Raw genomic sequence first — 14,222 nt, 5'->3', positions numbered from 1 at the left:
TTACAGATTTTTTTAATTAAATTTTTCAATTTTTAATTTTTCGATTTCTCGATTTTTCTTTTTTCTAATTTTTCGATTTGTTGATTTTTCTGCACAATCTTTCATTGGTTTGCACATGCTCCAGATTCATTTATTTCTTCGGATTTAAACAGCGAATTAACCATAAAAAAATTAATGTATTGATAAGCCACTGTAGACCTACAGCATTTTATCTTTTGATTTTTTTGGTTTTTTGGACTTTTTTAACTTTTAATTTTTTGGAATTCGGGTTTTTTTTATATTTCTGCATCTTGTATTTCTTAAGTTTATTCGGTTTTAGGATTTTTTGGACTTTTTGAACTTTTTGGATTTTCTGGACTTCTTGGAATTAGCATTGTCACCGTTTCTATAGAACCAGAAGAAAGTAGAGGGCGGGTGGGCGGGGCTAGTACTTGCTAAGTTAAAAGTGTATATTTTCTTGGAGGGTAATTCATTTGCCAAAAGCAGTCTTATGTTAGCCAGTCCTAGCCCCGCCCACCCACCTTTTATTTTCTTAGAGGGATTTAATTAGCCAAAATCTGTCTTATCTTAGCAAATACTAGCCCCGCCCACCCGCTCTCTATTTTCTTAGAGGGTATTTTCAGTACTTGCTAAGATAACACTGATTTTAGCAAATGATATACCCTTCAAGAAAATAGAGGGAGGGTGGGCGGGGTTAGTACTTGCTAAGATAAGACTCATTTTGGAAAATGAAAATCCCCTCTAAGAAAATAGAGGGCGGGTGGGCGGGTTTAGTATTTGCTAGGATAAGAGTGGTTGGCGAATGACATATCCTCTAAGAAAATAAAGGGTGGGCGGGCGGGGCTAGTGTTTGCTAAGGTAAGACTGATTTTGGCCAATGAAATACCCTCTAAAAAAATATACTTTTTTTAAATTTCAGGAACAGCTGTTGTCTCAGATAGGTGATAATAATTTTCCGGCGAATTCGGAATTCGATAGAACTTATTCGTTGTTGAGGCAGTGGAAAAATTCCAGAATGGCGCGAAAGATATTTTTTTATTGCAATAAATATAATTGTTATAATTTTTATTTTTCAAGAGATTACAATGAAGGCCCAGTCTGCAAAAGAAAAGTAGAAAAGAAGAAAGAAAAAATAAGGGGTAATTTATATTTTTTCTAACTTTGAATAAAATTATAATTTATTTGAATTAAGTTTTGTTAGCTCTAAATTCATATCGATATCCATTTAATTCCCATTCACAACGCATGTGTCATGTTAATACAAAATACTGACAGTTACAGTTTATATATACGTAACGTGTAAGTCAATGTAACACGTTGTATTGGCGTTTCAAATAAAACGTAACTGATACATCAAGATGTAGACAATCTAGCGATTTACTAATGCAACGTATATAGTCAGCATAACCACAACTCATACCATGTTGATTACATTACACGGTAAAGGGAACGCAGATGAGCGCAATATGTGAAACAAGTTCGTAGACACACTTCAGTTGTTTACTGGGTACTTCAAACCAAAGCATTGCGGAATTGGCATATTACACAATGAGTGTGAAAAGTGTCCTATTTCGCACATTTACAAGTTTTTTCGAGCCGTCGCCGGCACATCCGCCACTATCGAATACAACAGCCCAGTTCCAGATCCGGCTCTCGCACGAAGACAGCGAGAATCGATATCCCGGCACTCGAGATCGGAAGCGGCGTATTGTTTCTGATTGAAGTTAATGGGATATAATGATGTCTATGGTTGGATGTGGCGCAAGCTCTTACCTGAGTGATACCGGCTTTCGTTTCGTGTAAGCCGTCGGTTACCCCTTCGCATAGCCCTCGTGGCGGGACTGACGCCCCTCGCATCCTTGGATTGCCCATCACCCACATCTACATGCAAAACAACACTCAGCCATGCGGAACGAAACGGAAAAAAATATATCCAACTTAAAAACTAAACGAAACCAACGGAATGTACAAAAAAGTACGGCTCTCTTGTGCGGCACAGCGAACAGGACGGACCCGGTTCGTTTAAAAATCATGCTGGATACGGACGTGAGGGGATTGCTCATGTGATATACTTGCATAATTTATCATTTTTGGGTTTAATAAATACGCCGGCTGTCGCAACAATGCAAGGAGGCCTGGACGGCTAATTCGGCGAAATTTGATGCTAGTGAAGCAAAAAGTCGAGATGATTACAGGATTTTTAATGGCAAAGGTGTCACAAATGGCGCACTTTGCATAAATGATTATTGTAAACCGAGTTATTTTTTGTTATTAACAAAACTAAAACTATACAAACACACTTCGATCCTTCCTCTTTCGAAATCACCAAAAACTCTCCACAAACAATTTATAATAAAAGAGCAATTAGTTTTCTCCGTGAGTGTTACAATACAGATTCTACCATTGATCCTCCTTGGCTTAAATTTATCGAATATTCCAGAGAAAATATTGATTGGCTCAATTATATGAAAGTATTATTAACGCTCTATAGACCAGCAAATCTGTTATTAATACACTAGCCGAAGTTACACAAAACTGGCAAACTGTGTATTATTCAACGGTACTAGATCCAAGTAATTTCCTGTTTAGGTTCAATTAATTTATTTTTGTCGAATAAACAATCAGATTTGTTGTTTGCTCAATTTATATCGTAAACAACCGACTGTAAAATTAAATTGAGTAATTTAACACGAAATCGACTGATCTCCAAATAATTGTTCAAATTAATTTTTTCCAACACTCTTTGATTCGGTGTTTTTTTCTTTAAAGGCACTTATCGCAGCTTCACGTTACAAACTGCTCCCATTATGAAGTTTAAAATCTCTTGAATACTGGTTATTTATCGCTGCAACATCGAAGGAAAATAAAGCTTTTAATTATAGACAATCGCCTGTTAAATCGGGCGAGCGATTGACGTCAGGTTTCGGGTGGATTTTGACGTTTTGGGATATTTAAAACCTAATTGTGTCAACAAAATAAAGTGTGTGAGGATGTACGTGAGCTGGAATGCAAATTTTAAATATAGTGCATGTTGCAGCGACCTGTTTAATTACGTTTAATCCACGGGAAATAAATTGCGTTTGGATGGTTATCAATGTGGATAGAATTTATGATTATTGGTAGTGTAAATATATCGTAAAATGGGCATTTAATATTCGTGTTAGCACACATTAAAAAAAGAATTGCGCAAAAATGAGGTGGAATTGTTCTAGATTTAAAAATTTTTTGGGGTACGCTCAAATTGAAAAATGATTTAAAAACAGGAAACGGCAACTTTTCTTTTTTTAGCTTCGTAACTTGGAATTTTAAGCGGTTTTTGGACATTAAAAATATTTTTTACCACTTTTCTGCGTCAATTTTTTGAACTTTTTAGGTTGAAAGCCTGGAATTAAAAATCGGGCTAAGTTTTTGTAATCAATTTAATTAAGAGTTGACCAATAATTCAAAATTACTAATATTTACAAAATGTTTGCCACAAATGCTGATGTGTGCCAGGGGAAAAAATCATGATCATCTAGTGTTAAATTAAGCATTCTTGAAAAAATTCCGTCAAATAAAAAAATATAAAAAATATTTCATCTTGAAGATAATAAAAATCAAGAATTTTCAATTTTTTCCTTTTAGTTGAATCGAATTAATACATTTATTTAAGTGTATGTTGGTTACATTTTTGATTTCGCTTTTTTATTTTCTTTAATTTATCAGTTATTCGATTTTTCAATGTTTCGGTTTTATACTTTTTTGTTTTATCAATTTAAGTTTTTCAATTTTTCACTTTCTTTGTGTTTTTGTCCTTCAATTTTACAATATGTAACTTACTCTTCGTGTTTTCATTTTAAATTTTTTAGTTTTTTGATTTCACTACTATGGAAGTTTCAGTTTTTCGTTTCCCTTCATTTTTTCAATTTTTCGGTTTTTCAGTGTTCTGATTTTATCATTGTTCTTTTTTCGATTAGGAATTTTTTGCTTTTCAATTTTTCGATTTTTCAACTTCTAGGTTTTTAATTTTTCGTTTCTTCGGTTTTTGAATTTTCATTTGTAAATAATAATTTTTAAAATTTTTCACTTTTTCATTTATTTAACTTTTCAATTTTTCGATTTTTAATTTTTCGATATATCAATTATTCAATTTTTCATTTCTTCAAATTTTCGATTTACAATTTTCAGTTTTTCATTTTATTTTTATTTCTTCAATTTTATGACTTGGAACTCTCGAGTTCTCATTTTTTAATTTTTCAGTTTTTCCTTTTCCAATTTCTGGATGTTTCAATTTTTAGATTTTGGAATATATATTTCCATTTCTAATTTCACGAGTTTTTGATTTTTCGTTTCAGTTATTTTGTTTTCTTTATTTTTTCAAATATTCGGCTTTCCAGTATTTTTTTTCTCCTTTCTGTATGAAATTTTTCAATTTTTGAATTTTTTTATTTTTTGATTCGCAATTTTTCGGTTTTCAATTTTTCGAATTTGATTGTTTAGTTTTCGTTTCTTCAATCCTTGATTTGCAATTTCACTAGTTTTCATTTTAAATATGTAATAATAATAATTTTTAAATTTTTTCAATGTGTTTGGATTTTAAAATTTTTTCGCTTGTACGACTTTTCAATTTTTCGATTTTTAATTTTCCAATTTCTCATTTTTTCAAATTTTCATTTGCGATCTTTCGAGTTTTTAAGTTTGAATTTTTCAGTTTTTCAATATTACAACTTTTGAATGTTTCAATTTTTACATTTTGCAATTTTTCGATTTGCTGGGTCACGAGTTTTCAATTTTTAGTTTCAGTTTTTATTTTCTGTATTTTTTCAATTTACGGATTTTACAATTTTTCGATTTGCAATTTTTCGGTTTTCAATTTTCCGATTTTTCAGTTCCTCGATTTTTCAGTTTCTCGATTTTTCAGTTTTTCTGTGTTCTGATTTTATAATTTTTCTTTTTTCGATTAGGAATTTTTTGGTTTTCAATTTTTCGATTTTTCAACTTTTAGGTTTTTAATTTTTCGTTTCTTCAATTTTTGATTTGCAATTTTTTAATTTTCATTTTAAATATGTATTAAAAATAATAATTTAAAAATTTTTCACTTTTTCATTTATTCAATGTTTCAATTTTTCGATGTTTAATTTCTTCAAATTTTCGATTTTCATTTTATTTTTATTTCTTTAATTTTATGACTTGTAACTCTCAAGTTTTCATTTTTTAATTTTTCAGTCTTTCGTTTTCCAATTTCTGGATGTTTCAATTTTTAGATTTTGGACTACATATTTCAATTAGCAATTTCACGAGTTTTCGATTTTTCGTTTCAGTTTTTTTGTTTTCCTTATTTTTTCAAATATTCGGCTTTCCAGTATTTTTTTTTTCCTCCTTTATTCTATGAAATTTTTCAATTTTTGCTTTATTTTATTTTTCGATTCGCAATTTTTTGGTTTTCAATTTTTTGAATTTCAGATTTTTTAGTTTGCGTTTCTTCAATTTTTGATTTGCAATTTCTCTAGTTTTCATTTTAAATATGCAATAATAATAATTTTTAAATTTTTTCAATGTGTTTGGATTTTAAAACTTTTTCGCTTGTACGACTTTTCAATTTTTCGATTTTTAATTTTACAATTTTTCATTTCTTCAAATTTTCATTTGCGATTTTTCGAGTTTTTAAGTTTAAATTTTTCAGTTTTACAACTTTTGGATGTCTCAATTTTTACATTTTGCAATTTTTCGATTTGCTGGGTCACGAGTTTTCAATTTTTCGTTTCAGTTTTTATTTCCTGTATTTTTTCAATTTACGGATTTTACAATTTTTCGATTTGCAATTTTTCGGTTTTCAATTTTCCGATTTTTCAGTTCCTCGATTTTTCAGTTTCTCGATTTTTCAGTTTTTCAGTGTTCTGATTTTATAATTTTTCTTTTTTCGATTACGAAATTTTTGGTTTTCAATTTTTCGTTTCTTCAATTTTTGATTTGCAATTTTTGAATTTTCATTTGTAAATAGTAATTTTAAACATTTTTCACTTTTTCATTTATGTAACTTTTCAATTTTTCGATTTTTAATTTTTCGATGTATCAATTATTCAATTTTTCATTTCTTCAAATTTTCGATTTACAATTTTCAGTTTTTAATTTTATTTTTATTTCTTCAATTTTATGACTTGTAACTCTCGAGTTTTCATTTTTTAATTTTTCAGTTTTTCGTTTTCCAATTTCTGGATGTTTCAATTTTTAGATTTTGGAATACATATTTCCATTTGCAATTTCACGGGTTTTTGATTTTTCGTTTCAGTTTTTTTGTTTTCTTTATTTTTTCAAATATTCGGCTTTCCAGTATTTTTTTTTCTTTTCTGTATGAAATTTTTCAATTTTTGAAATTTCTTATTTTTCGATTCGCAATTTTTCGGTTTTCAATTTTTCGAATTTTAGACTTTTTAGTTTTCGTTTCTTCAATTTTTGATTTGCAATTTCTCTAGTTTTCATTTTAAATATGTAATAATAATAAATTTTAAAATTTTTCACTGTATGTATTTGGATTTTAAAACTTTCTCACTTGTGCGACTTTTCAATTTTTCGATTTTTAATTTTCCAATTTTTCTGATATTCAATTTTTCATTTCTTCAAATTTTCATTTGCGATTTTTCGAGTTTTTAAATTAAAATTTTTCCTGTCTTCAATTTTCGATTCGCAATTTTTCGGTTTTCAATTTTTCGAATTTTAGATTTTTTAGTTTTCGTTTCTTCAATTTTTGATTCGTAATTTCTATAGTTTTCATTTTAAATATGTAATAATAATAATTTTTAAAATTTTTCACTGTGTATTTGGATTTTATAACTTTTTCACTTGTGCGACTTTTCAATTTTTCGATTTTTAATTTTCCAATTTTTCTGATAACCAATTTTTCATTTTTTCAACTTTTGAATGTTTCAATTTTTACATTTTGCAATTTTTCACTTTGCTGGGTCACGAGTTTTCAGTTTTACGTTTCAGTTTTTTTTTTCTGTCTTTTTACAATTTTTCGGTTTTCAATTTTACGGTTTTCAATTTTCCGATTTTTCAGTTCCTCGATTTTTCAGTTTTTCGATTTTTGAGTTTTTCCCGTCTTCAATTTTCGATTCGCAATTTTTCGAAAATTAGATTTTTTACTTTTCGTTTCTTCAATTTTTGATTTGCAATTTCTCTAGTTTTCATTTTAAATATGTAATAATAGTTTTTAAAATTTTTCACTGTATTTGGATTTTAAAACTTTTTCACTTGTGCGACTTTTCAATTTTTTGATTTTTAATTTTCCTATTATTCAGAAATTCAATTTTTCATTTCTTCAATTTTCACTTGCGATTTTCCGAGTTTTTAAGTGTAAATTTTTCAGTTTTTCAATTTTACAACTTTTGCATGATTACATTTTTTACATTTTGTAATTTTTCAATTTGCTGGTTCACGAGTTTTCAATTTTTCGTTTCAGTTTTCAATTTTTCAGTTCCTCGATTGTTCAGTTTTTCGATTTTTGAGTTTTTCCCGTTTTCAATTTTTGATTTGCAAATTTTCTAGTTTTCATTTTAGATACGTAATAATTATGATTTAAAAAAAATCACTTTTTCAGTATTACGATTTTACAGTTAATCAATCTTTCAGTGTTTCGACTGAAAAATCGAAAAATTTATTAACTGAAAATTGAAAAACCGAAGAGTGTAAAATCCAAAAAGTCGAAAAACTGAAATGTCAAAAAACCGAGAAATCAAAAACTGTAAAATTAGAAAATCAAAAGACTGAAACATAAAAAAAAAAACGAAAAATCTAACACCTGTACAAATTTCAATACACCTCACCAAAAACTTGTTAAGACAAGAGTGGCACAGCCTCTAAGAAAATAAAGGGCGGGTGGGCGGGACTAGTATTTGCTAAGTAAGATAACACTAATTTTGGCGAAGGACATATCCTACAAGAAAATAGAGGGTGGGTGGGTGGGGCTAGTACTTGCTAAGATAAAACTGATTTTGGCAAATGATGTATCCTCTAAGAAAATACGTATGATTTGTCAAAATCAGTCATATCTTAGTAAGTACTAGCCCCGCCCACCCGCCCTCTATTTTCTTAGAGGGTATTGCATTGGCCAAAAAGAGTTTTATCTTAGCAAATATTTACCCCGCCCACTCACCTACCCTTTATTTTCATAGAGGATATTTCATTGGCCAAAAAATTTCAAGAAAAGGAGATAACATCAATCTGCTTTAACAATTTGGCATTAATTTGAATTTGAATTTAAAAAATAAATAAATAAAAAGGCAATTTTATCATGAAATACAAATTCTAGCCAAAGCTAGTTTTTCAATTTAATTTTACAGACAATGTGGCAACACAAAAATGCTACTTTTATTATGTGAACATTTTCGGTGCTGCGGGGATAGTAATGTGTTTGTTTTAAAAAGGTCAAGTTTATTTAAATATTAAACCAGAGATTTTGATTTGTTTTTGAAAAACATGAAAAAACGATATTGGATAAAGGTTTTTCCAGCCTTGCTCTGACGTATTTTTTTAAGAAATGAACATTTGAATATAAATATATAGGATGTTCAATTTACAAAAAAAGTATATTTCAAATTACTTTTAAACTGACGTCCTTTGGGACACCCTATATTATATAAACAGCGACAAAAATACGTTGTAAAGCTTGATTGCTTAGTGCATACCTTCGTGACACCTGTACAAATTCCAATACACCTCACCAAAAAAAAATAAATAAATAAATAAAAATGCACCTATGCAATAACAATCCCCTTCAACAATGTGCACTTTCTAAAAAAACTAATTTCAACTTCTTGCATCATCTGGACAGCCGACATTCCACACGCCCATATACGACAATAGCGCCGTGTCAAAGCCGCCTATGAAGCCGCTATTCTACCATTGTGTCCGCCGTGTTCGCCCATATCGCCGCCGCTCTTCTTGTGATGTCACGTGTCGACAAATTACATCTGCAAACCGACAACCAACAAACAGAAAGCAAAAAAGCATGCACACTTGGTGCCAACCATCACCATCACACACCATCGAGACGAGGACATGCGTTACAGTTAAGATGTTAAAGATTGAGATGGAGATGAGCGAACCTGAATGGTATCTCTTCTCATTGTGCGTGACACGCCGTTGCGTGCGCCGTCTCGTGTGTTGCTTGCCGCCGCCACCGCCGCCGCCTCCGCTGCCGCTGCCTCCGTCATTTCCGCCGCCTCCGGCTAAACAGCACAACACAATGAACACACCACCAGATCAAGTGTTAGTAAAGCATTTTGTGATATGGGAGAATGTGATGAGATGCGGAATGCTCTGTATACAGGGACGGGATTAGTCAATCGCGGGGGTTGGCGTCGTGACAGGTTTTTGATTTTGTTGTTTTAATAAATAATTAATATAAACCGACTTTTGTGAAATGAGTACCTTTTGGTTAATGTTTGCTTTTCGTTAAGTCTTAAAAGACTACAACTGCGTTAAAAATATTTTGATTTAGAGTTGGCTACGCCATATATGAAATAAATACACCTTCAGATTACAAAATTGGACATATTTCGCTAACAAAGTTGATTTAATATTTTAATTTAGCATTATCAAGTCAAAACGAGAGCGCAAAATATGTAATTCAATTTTTAAATATTATATTATATCACGAATTTATTATCCGGATATGACATCACAACAATAAAACACAAAAATTGCCATTTATTCACACACTATTTTTTATAAATGATATTTAGTGTTGCGAATATAAATTTTAGTCGTTAACGTCACAGTAAAGCATCGCTATAGTGTTAAAGAATGACATTAACGAGCAAAATTGATTGCTCGTCACTGTATATTACTAAATAATTTCATTATTGATTTATATGTCGTATTGAAAAGACATCGTAAAGTTTTATGTTGACATTAAATTATGTGGCGAAAATGTATACAGTCGGAAGCGTTCTGATAGAGCCAAGTCACATTAAATTTTGAAATTTCGGCTCTGTAAAACTATAAAAATCAACCTTATATTGTAATTATTCTAGGTTTATAATTATCCTCAAAAGAATTTTATCGAATAACTCCCCCAAAATTTATTTCTGAGAACTTAAGAATTAAAAAATGGTCCTACTTTCCCATATAACTTTAAGCGAGCTACATATATAGAGTGTTTATAAAAGACTTACATCAAACTGAGCAGATCTTTGCCACTTTGTTAAAACAGGAACTGTAAAATCAAATGTCAAACTGACCGGAAATTTTTCAAGGTTACTTTGGTGACGTTATTTATAAACACCCTGTACTTTGTGAAATTTAGATTTAGATTTTTTCACCTGAAAAAAGTTCTAGTGGTTCTTTCATTGTGAGAAGATTATGTCGAGTCTTCACAATCTGTCACTTAAGTTTTGACTTTAAAAAATATATATCGAGAAAAAATGTCGTCTAGCAACCACTGAAATTTAATGTCAAAAAAATTATGTTGGCAATCCTAACGCGTTCCTTGTTCAGTTTGACAGTTGCAGTCAAACAACAGTCAAATAGCTGCAAAGCTCGACGTCACGCTTTTAAGCAGGCTTTGAAGAACTCAAAAAAAAAATCCATGAACTAAATTTTTGAAAATATTAAACTTCAAAATGGAAGCATTAACTTCGTAGTTCCGATGTTTTAATGTAAATTTAATTGACTGTATAAAATTTCGATAAAAATTGTCAAAAATGACATCTGTCAAAAGTACAAAGTGACGTTGTAAAACAAATCAGAATTACGAAATTAATTCTTCAACTTTGAAGTTCATATTTTCAAAAATTTGGCTCGGCGATTTTGTATCCATTTTTTCGAGTTGTTCAGACCCTTCTAACAACGTCAACGTAACATCGAGCTTATCGGTCATTTTTGGAACACCTGTATATAATTGACTGTTCACACGTAGAAGTTTTATTGTATTTTCACCCTCCAGATAAAACTCCTAAATGGAGTGAAGAACTTTTCAAAAGATTTGTTTAAACCAAAAATGACAGTGAAAAATCCTTAAAGAAAGCACACTTCTGTCTAAAAATAAGTGTAAAATCCAGTAGAAGATAATTAATTCTGTCAGATACGAATTTACTGATTAAAAAATGAAAATTTATGTTGTAATGTTGTAGAACTGAAATGAAAAACCATTTCTTTGTCAAGTTTGGCACAGAAATATTTTTTGTTGTTCTCAAATTTCTTTTTTTTTTTTTGATTTTCTGACATTTTGATTAGAAAATTTTGTGTTTCGTTTAGTTAGTTATCAAAATAATGGCTCCAAGAAAACAGAGGGTGGGTGGGCGGGGTTAGTACGTATTTCAATTTGCAATTTCATTTATTTTGTTTTCTTTATTTTTTCAAATGTTCGGCTTTCCAGTATTTTTTTATCCTTTTCTGTAAGAAATTTTTAAATTTTTGAATTTTAGATTTTTTCGATTCGCAATTTTTCCGTTTTCAATTTTTCGAACTTTAGATTTTTAGTTTTCCTTTTTTGAATTTTTGATTTGCAATATTTCTAGTTTTCGTTTTAAATATGTAACATTAGTAATTTTTTAAATTTTTCATTGTATTTGGATTTTAAAACTTTTTCACTTGTGCGACTTTCCAATTTTTCGATTTTTAATTTTCCAATTTTTCGGATATTCAATTTTTGATTTCTTCAAATTTTCATTTTCAATTTTTCGAGTTTTCAAGTTTAAATTTTTCAGTTTTTCAATTTAACAACTTTTGAATGTTCCAATTTTTACATTTTGCAAATTTTCGATTTGCTGGTCACGAGTTTTCAATTTTTCGTTTCAGTTTTTAATTTTCTGTATTTTTTCAATTTACGGATTTTACAATTTTTCGGTTTCAATTTTCCGATTTTTCAGTTTCTCGAAATGTCGGTTTTTCGATTTTTGAGTTTGTCCCGTTTTCAATTTTTGATTTGCAAATTTTCTAGTTTTCATTTTAAATATGTAATAATAATTATGATTAAAAAAATCACTTTTTCAGTATTACAATTTTACAATGACTGAAAAATCGAAAAATTTATTAGCTGAAAATTGGAAAACCGAAGTAAAATACAAAAAGTCGAAAAACTGAACTGAAAAAAAAACGAGAAATCAAAAATTGTAAACTTAGAAAATCGGAAGATTGAAAAATAAAAAAACGAAAAATCTAACACCTGTACAAATTTCAATACACCTCACCAAAAACTTGTTAAGACAAGAGTGACTTTGGCAGTTGGCACAGCTTCCAAGAAAATAAAGGGCGGGTGGGCGGGGCTAGTATTTGCTAAGTAAGATAAGATTAATTTTGGCGAAGGACATATACTACAAGAAAATAGAGGGCGGGTGGGCGGGGCTACTACTTGTTAAGATAAGACTGACTTTAGCAAATCATACCTATTTTCTTAGAGGGTATCACTTGCCAAAATCCGTCTTATCTTAACAAGTACTGGCCCCGCCCACCCGCCCTCTATTTTCTTAGTAGGTATTTCATTGGGCAAAATCAGTCTTATCTTAGCAAGTACTTGCCCCGCCCACCCGCCCTATAGTTTCTTAGGGGGTATGTCATTTCCTAAAATCAGTTTTATCTTAACTAGTACTAACCCCGCTCACCCTCCCCCTTATTTTCTTAAAGTATATGTCATTTGTCAAAATCAGTGTTATCTTAGCAAGTACCAGCCCCGCCCACCCTTTCTCTATTTTCTTAGAGGGTGTATCATTTGCTAGTACTTGCTAAGATAAGACTAGTTTTTGGCGAAAGACATATACTTCAAGAAAACAGAGGGTGGGTGGGTGGGGCTGGTACTTGCTAAGATAAGACTGATTTTGGCCAATAAAGTATCCTCAAAGAAAATAAAGGGCGGGTGGGCGGGGCTAGTATTTGATAAGATAACACTGATTTTGGCGAATGATGAACCCTCTAAGAAAATAGGTATCATTTGCTAAAGTCAGTCTTATCTTAACAAGTACTAGCCCCGTTCACCCGCCCTCTATTTTCTTAGAAAGTATTTCATTGGCCAAAATCAGTCTTATCTTAGCAAATACTTGCCCCGCCCACCCGCCCCTTATTTTCTTAGAGGATATGTCATTTCCTGAAATCAGTCTTATCTTAACTAGTACTAGCCCCGCCCACCCTCCCTCTTATTTTCTTAAAGGATATGTCATTTGCCAAAATCAGTGTTATCTTAGCAAGTACCAGCCCCGCCCACCCGTCCTCTATTTTCTTAGAGGGTGTATCATTTGCTAGTACTTGCTAAGATAAGACTAGTTTTTGGCAAAGGACATATACTTCAAGAAAACAGAGGGTGGGTGGGTGGGGCTAGTAATTGATAAGATAAGATTGATTTTGGCCAATAAAGTATCCTCAAAGAAAATAGGGCGGGTGGGCGGGGCTAGTATTTGATAAGATACGACTGATTTTGGCGAATGATGTACCCTCTAAGAAAATAGGTATCATATGCCATAGTCAGTCTTATCTTAACAAGTACTAGCCCCACCCACCCGCCCTCTATTTTCTTAGAGGGTATTTCATTGGCCAAAATCAGTCTTATCTTAGCAAATACTTGCCCCACCCACCCGCCCCGTATTTTCTTAGAGGGTATGTCATTTCCTGAAATCAGTCTTATCTTAACCAGTACTAGCCCCGCCCATCCTCACTCTTATTTTCTTAAAGGATATGTCATTTGTCAAAATCAGTGTTATCTTAGCAAGTACCAGCCCCGCCCACTTGTCCTCTATTTTTTTAGAGGGTGTATCATTTGCTAGTACTTGCTAGATAAGCAAGTTTTTGGCAAAGGACATATACTTCAAGAAAACAGAGGGTGGTTGGGTGGGGCTAGTACTTGATAAGATAAGATTGATTTTGGCCAATAAAGTATCCTCAAAGAAAATAAAGGGCGGGTGGGCGGGGCTAGTATTTGATAAGATACGACTGATTTTGGCGAATGATGTACCCTCTAAGAAAATAGGTATCATATGCCATAGTCAGTCTTATCTTAACATGTACTAGCCACACCCACCCACCCTCTATTTTCTTAGAGGGTATTTCATTGGCCAAAATCAGTCTTATCTTAGCAAATCCTTGCCCCGCCCACCCGCCCCTTATTTTCTTAGAGGATATGTCATTTCCTGAAATCAGTCTTATCTTAACTAGTAGTAGCCCCGCCCACCCTCCCTCTTATTTTCTTAAAGGATATGTCATTTGTCAAAATCAATGTTATCTTAGCAAGTACCAGCCCCGCCCACTCGTCCTCT

The 14,222-nt window shown here is 31.5% G+C and overlaps 1 protein-coding gene across 9 annotated transcripts in view; it reads right to left on the bottom strand.

Annotated features, from left to right (window-relative positions):
• The window catches only part of LOC135139543 (disco-interacting protein 2), a 309,775-nt gene that overhangs the window by 62,521 nt on the left and 233,032 nt on the right, over window positions 1–14,222 (bottom strand). For 5 of the 9 annotated variants that reach the window (XM_064069816.1, XM_064069817.1, XM_064069819.1 and 2 more), the window contains 2 exons: window positions 9,084–9,206; window positions 1,774–1,881 (listed from right to left, as the gene is read on the bottom strand). The exons of 1 other annotated variant lie outside the window; for it this stretch is intronic. In XM_064069816.1, the coding sequence (XP_063925886.1) occupies window positions 1,774–1,881; window positions 9,084–9,206 (231 nt within the window). The remainder of the gene's footprint in view (window positions 1–1,773; window positions 1,882–9,083; window positions 9,207–14,222) is intronic. 3 more of the 9 variants (XM_064069825.1, XM_064069821.1, XM_064069822.1) reach the window with 2 other exon arrangements.

The sequence above is a fragment of the Zophobas morio genome, unplaced genomic scaffold (genome assembly GCF_036711695.1).
Source record: "Zophobas morio isolate AGI-343-1 ecotype UQ-CSIRO unplaced genomic scaffold, CSIRO_AGI_Zmor_V1 ptg000031l, whole genome shotgun sequence".
Taxonomy (NCBI): Eukaryota; Metazoa; Arthropoda; class Insecta; order Coleoptera; family Tenebrionidae; genus Zophobas; species Zophobas morio.
The sequence above is the reverse complement of the archived record's forward strand: the minus strand, read 5'-3'. Positions and strand labels throughout refer to the sequence as shown.